The 6,000-nt window shown below is 39.2% G+C and overlaps 1 protein-coding gene across 2 annotated transcripts in view; it reads right to left on the bottom strand.

The window, feature by feature from the left end:
- Positions 1-1,803: 1,803 nt before the first annotated feature.
- Positions 1,804-6,000, bottom strand: part of LOC141505005 (DEP domain-containing mTOR-interacting protein-like) — a 30,135-nt gene continuing 25,938 nt past the window's right edge. The window contains exons 8-9 of one of the 2 annotated variants that reach the window (XM_074210462.1): positions 5,820-5,924; positions 1,804-4,473 (exon numbers count right to left, since the gene is read on the bottom strand). In XM_074210462.1, the coding sequence (XP_074066563.1) occupies positions 4,348-4,473; positions 5,820-5,924 (231 nt within the window). In that variant the 3' untranslated portion in view covers positions 1,804-4,347. The remainder of the gene's footprint in view (positions 4,474-5,819; positions 5,925-6,000) is intronic. The other variant, XM_074210463.1, reaches the window with a different exon arrangement.

The following is a 6,000-nucleotide window of genomic DNA, read 5'->3' as shown; positions in this document are numbered from 1 at the left end:
CCCAGAAATACCAATACTAGACCTATATGCAGAAGAAACCATAAAAATGGGGAAAATCCCATGTTTCAAAATATTCAAAGCATCTCTTTTCATAGTTGGAAAGAATTGGAAATTGAGGAGATATTCATCAGTTGGGGAATGGCTGAACAAGCTATGGTTATATGAATGTTATGGAGTAAGAAATCATAAATGGTTGGACTCTAGGAAGAAATGATATTGAGTCAAGGGAGCAGAACCAAGAGAACAATGTACACTTTAACAATATTGTGATCAACTCTGAAGAATGCCATTCCTTTCAGCAGATCAGAAAGTTAGTACAAACTACAGAATCTGAAGGAACACTATGTTTACTTTTTTAAAAATTCTCTTATGTTTTTCCTGCCTATCCCATGGTTTTCTTTTTTTTTTCCTTTTGTCCTAATCCCTCATACAGAAAATAACTAATATGTAAACATGTTAAGCACAAATATACACTAGACTATTCACCAATGGGGGAGTGGAAGAAAATTATGTTGAAAAACTTTCATACATGTAATTGGAAAAATAAAATATCAATTAAAAAATTTATATTTGAAGAAATTGAGAACAATGTAGGAGGGAAAAAGCATTTATAAAGTGCCTCCTGTGTGCCAGGCATTATACTAAGGGTTTTACAAATCTCAATTGATCCTCACAACAACCCTTGGAGGTAAAGTGTTATTATTATCTCCATTTTATAGTTGATGAAACTGAGACAAATATAAGTTAAGTGACTTGCCTAAGATCTTATAGACAGTGTCTGATGTTGGACTTGAACTCAGATCTTCCTGATTTTAGGTTCCCTGCTCTATCCACTGCATCACTGAGTTGCCTAGATAATAATAACACCTTACATTTGAGTAGAGACAGTGTGTTATAGTGAAAAACAATGGTCTTAAGACAGATCTGCTTTTAAATCCCAGTTCTGACTCTTAACTGAGTTCAGAAAGTCATTTAACCTTTCTGAGTCTGTTTCCTCATTTATAAAATAAGGATATTTGTAATAAAGGTTTCTAAAAAAATACTTTATCAAGGACTAAAGGAATGTCCATTGTGGCTAGTACACAGTAGGTTCACATTCTTTTTTTCATAACCACTCTTCTACTAGTACCCTGTAAAACTAGACAGCAGATATTTCCTCCATTTTATAGATGGAAAATACTGAGGCTCAATCATGTGTTCAATAGCTAATTGGCAGAGCTAAGAGGTGGGCCCCTCAGATCTCCTTACTTCCAGTCCAGTGCTCTTCCCACTTCCCCCAGTGACTAGAGTCAAAATTTTAAGTGGAGTTGGAGCTCCCTATTCTGAGCATCAAGAAGTTGGGAGTAAAGGGGCAGCTAGGTGGCATAGTGGATAAAGCACCGGCCTTGGAGTCAGGAGTACCTGCTTTCAAATCAGGTCTCAGACACTTAATAATTACCTATCTGTGTGGCCTTGGGCAAGCCACTTAACCCCATTTGCCTTACAAAAACCTAAAAAAAAATTAAAGAAGTTGGGAGTAAAGAGGGGATGGGAGAACAGGTGCTCTCACACTGAACTGCTTTACTGCTGATTCTGCTTCCCACCCCCATCCAACACACACACACACACACACAGAACAAAGTCTACAAAACACTATCTGAAATTACTCAACTGTTCATACTCTTTTGATTCAGTCAAACCAAAATATTGGACTAATACACATTCTCTCTAATACACACACACACACACACACACACACACACACACACACAAAGAATAATGAAAGGAAAAGAAAAAGGTGCCATATATTGTTAAATAGTCATAACTTTATTCAATAATAACAAAAAAAGATGCAAATGAGTGATTTTCAATTGTTTAATAATCAACCAAACTGTGATGTATGAATGCAATAGAATAATAGTACATAATAAAGAACAAGAGAAGATTTGAATTCAAGCCTTTCCTCTTGGAATGATGGCCCTAAGCAAGTTAATTAACTTGCTAGCACTCCACCCCCTATTCCAGGCAATGCTTCAGGACTATATGCAGGTGAACAGGTGAAAGTCAACATAGGTAGTTTCATTATTAAGAACTTCTTATCCTGAAGAAGTCACAAATTTGATCCAAAAAAAAACAAAACAAAATGAAGAGGAGGGAAAAAAGGCAAAGAAACAAAGAAATGAAAGAAGGAAAGGAAGGGAAAAAGAAATAAAAGAATGAAGGAAGGAAGAAAGAAGAAAATAAAGAAAGGGAAAAATGGGAAAGAGAAATAAAAAGGAAAAAAGAGAAAATAGAAATGGAAAGAGAAAGGAAAAAAAGAGAAAAAGAAGGAATGGAGGAAATAAGTAAGTGAATATAATTCCAGAAAACATGGGAAAACTAGGGTGAAGTGATGCAGAATAAAGGAAGCAGCACTACGGAAACAAAATACAACTACCAAAGTGCAAATAAAAATGACATTCTGAATTCAGATTGATTTCAGTGAACCATCTGAGATCAGGGGATGAAACATGCTTGACTTCTTTTAGAAGAGAGGTGGAGGACTACCAGCAACTATCAGACACTATCAGATATTATCAGACAACACTATTTAGCAGCTTGGTTTCACTTAACTGATTTCCTTTGTGACAAGGGAAGATTCAATGTGTTGGGAGACATAGGGTATATAAGAAAATGATCCCAAAGTAACAAGCAAAACAAAAAGCATCAATAGTAAATATTGGTTAGACCTAAACTCATGGTCTCCAGCCATCTCTCCTTTTTTTTTTTTTTTTTTTTTGGATTTTGCAAGGCAAATGGGGTTAAGTGGCTTGCCCAAGGCCACACAGCTAGGTAATTATTAAGTTTCTGAGGCCAGATTTGAACTCAGGTACTCCTGACTCCAGGGCTAGTGCTCTATCCACTGCACTACCTAGCCGCCCCTCCAGCCATCTCTTAGAGCACTTATCTTGCTGGCACTCAGCCACCCTTGGCCTGGTTCTATTACTGTAAAAAAAAAATCTTTTTCCTATTACTTCTCTAGGTTCTTAATTTGATTGTGCTTGGGTAGAATGTGAGGAAATATCACTGCAGAACGCTCCTGGGTCATCCAGAGCCAAAATATGAAGGCAGCCACTAAACAAGACCCCTTGCCATTAGAGTTCTCCCCAATATGTGTTAAGAACTCTGAAAGTCATCAGCTCTGAGGATTAGAAGCCAAAGAACATCATGAAGACTTCATGACCCAGAATCTTCCTCCTTTGGTGGCATGCCAGATTAAGGTCATGGTCAAATGGTCAGAGGGTCCAAGTTCTATCTTTGACTGTTGTTTTAGGAAGTGGGACAGTCACCTCCAGGATTTGGGGCAGGGCACAGCACCTGCTCCATTTTTCTTCAATTCTATGGGCCTTATCTTCTTATAGCTCTTTTAACTCCACAATTCACATTTCCAAATACTTTCTCATTTGAGCCTCACAAGAACTCAGTGAGAAAGGACCAGAGTGGGAATTAACATCCCTATTCCACAGACTCAGGAGGGAAATTCCTAGAAGTATGAGTCAGAACTGGGATCCTGGTGGTCAGATTTTTAGTCCCACGTTCTCTTATGTAAATTGGTTCATCTCTGGACACATCTCTGGACAAAGCAAGAGGCAGCTCTGGAACTCTTTGGAAAGTTCCTGTAAAAAGGTCACCTTGCATGGGGCGGCTAGGTGGCGCAGTTGGGGCGGCTCAGTGGTGCAGTGGATAAAACACCAGCCCTGGAGTCAGGAGTACTTGGGTTCAAATCCGGTCTCAGACACTTAATAATTACCTAGCTGTGTGGCCTTGGGCAAGCCACTTAACCCCATTTGCCTTGCAAAAAAAACCTAAAAAAAAAAAGGTCACCTTGCCTATAATGCCTCCTGGATCAATCTCTTTAAACTGAAGTGATTTCTATCTTTTCTGATTCCTTCAAACTGTATATTTGATTCTCTCTTATAATCTTTAATTACATCCTGCCTTCTACTATATCTATACAGTCACATGTAGTACATATAATACATACATTTCACATGTATCCATATGAATGTATATGTATGTATGTAGACATGTATTTTTACATACACATATGCATGCACACATTCATACACAATATCATCCGTACTGGACAGGAGCATGTCTTACCCATTTCTGTGTCCACAATAATACCAAAAGAGAGCTTTGCATGTAATAGATAACTCAATAGATGTTTATATAATAAGCAACTCGATCATTCTCAGATCTTTGGAAATTCTCTCTAAAGTTACATCTACAACTTCACATACATTTTAATCTAGCATTTTTGATGGTCTTAGAGTTCATCCTGGGTGGCAAAGGAGGGAGCAGAGGAAGGTTGTTCTCAGGCACCCTTCATTCTATGTCTTCCATAATTTCCATAATCAGTGTTCGTGGCCCCGTCACAATGAGGCTGCTGACTGTCTGGTAGTCCAGATGTAGTACCAAAATTCCATTCACTGAGATCACAAACTGGCATACCTGGATCGAAGAGAAAAAGGACCTGGGGCACACTGAAGTTGGGGGAAATGGGCCATGATGTCTACTGGAAACAAGTCTGGGTCTCAAAGCCATTTGGCTCTTCTGATGAGTACCCATGGAGTATTTGCTAAGGTCAGAACAGGTCTACAGGAGGAAGAGGTCATGATTGTTCATTTGGTTTAAACATGATGTGGTAAAGACTTTAGCTCCAAAATAATTTCATTTAAACCTCTTCTTTAGGTGGCTGTTTCCTCTCCCATCAAGTAGACCCTCAGCTCAGATATATTGTACTGAGACAAGAGATTCTATATACCTTCTCTCCCAGAAAGCTTACTCTCTCTCCTACAGGATCCTGGGCCATGTGCTCAATAGAATTTTGGAAAAGACCTAGGATGAACCTGCCTTGTGGATCCTTTCCCAGGGTTAAGGATTAACAGGATATATTTATTCTTAGAAGAGGAGTGGCTTTGGGTCATAGACCCACAACAAGGATACTGTTGTTCTGGTTTCTAGACCTATGTCCTTTCCACTAAGAAATACTGCCTTTCATTTGATAAGACACTTGGCCTGACCTATCAGGAATGGACCCAGTTGGCTATGAAAAAGGTGGATTCCATCTTCTATCCAATTCCAAGAAACCAATGTTTTTATTTTTAGTCTAATTTTTTTCTATTTATATTGAACCAGTGGTCATTTGGTCCAAAGGGCAACTTGTCTTGTTCCACCTGACTGTGTTTTCCTTTTCTTACTCAACTCAGAAGAGTGGAAAGGGAAAAAATAGGGAAAAAAGAAAAGAAAGGAGAAAAGAGAGAAGAGGATATGATGGGAGAGGAAGGGAAGGAAAAGAAAGGGGAGGAACAAAAGGGAAAACAGAAGATTTGAGAGAAGAGAAGGAAAGAGAAGAGAAAGAAGGGAAAGAGGTGAGTAAAACAAAAGAGACAAAAAGGGGGGAAAAGTCTAGAATAGCACTCCATGACTCCAAGCTTTTCCTTGGGAGAATCTCAGTTTGTCATGAATCACTTTCATAACTGACAGTAAACTAGACTCAAGTATAATCCTATGCTCACAATACCCATTCTTGAGCTCAACCTCCTATAGCCCATGGAAACAGATTACAGAAAAAATGCACAGGAAAAACTCAAGTCTCCCCTACAAACCCATTCTTTTTTTGTTTTTTGTTTTTTTTTTTGCAAGGCAATGGGATTCAGTGACTTGCCCAAGGTCACACAGCTAGGCAATTATCAAGTGTCTGAGGCCAGATTTGAACTCAGGTACTCCTGACTCCAGGGCTGGTGCTCTATCCACTGTGCCACCTAGCCACCCCTACAAGCCCATTCTTGATGTACCTTCATGCCTGCAGCAGCAGCTGGGCCTCCAGGATCCACAGCCTGGATATGACAGGGTCTTCCTCCTCGAACTACAAAACCCCAACCCACAGCATCCCCTACAATCTGAAAGGAGAAGGCAAAAGATTAATGCCATATAACGGTGCAATTGAAAGAAGGCAGGATTTGGAATCAGAGGCCC

This window comes from Macrotis lagotis, chromosome 1 (genome assembly GCF_037893015.1).
Source record: "Macrotis lagotis isolate mMagLag1 chromosome 1, bilby.v1.9.chrom.fasta, whole genome shotgun sequence".
Taxonomy (NCBI): domain Eukaryota; kingdom Metazoa; phylum Chordata; class Mammalia; order Peramelemorphia; family Peramelidae; genus Macrotis; species Macrotis lagotis.
This window is presented reverse-complemented; position numbering and strand designations above follow the sequence as displayed.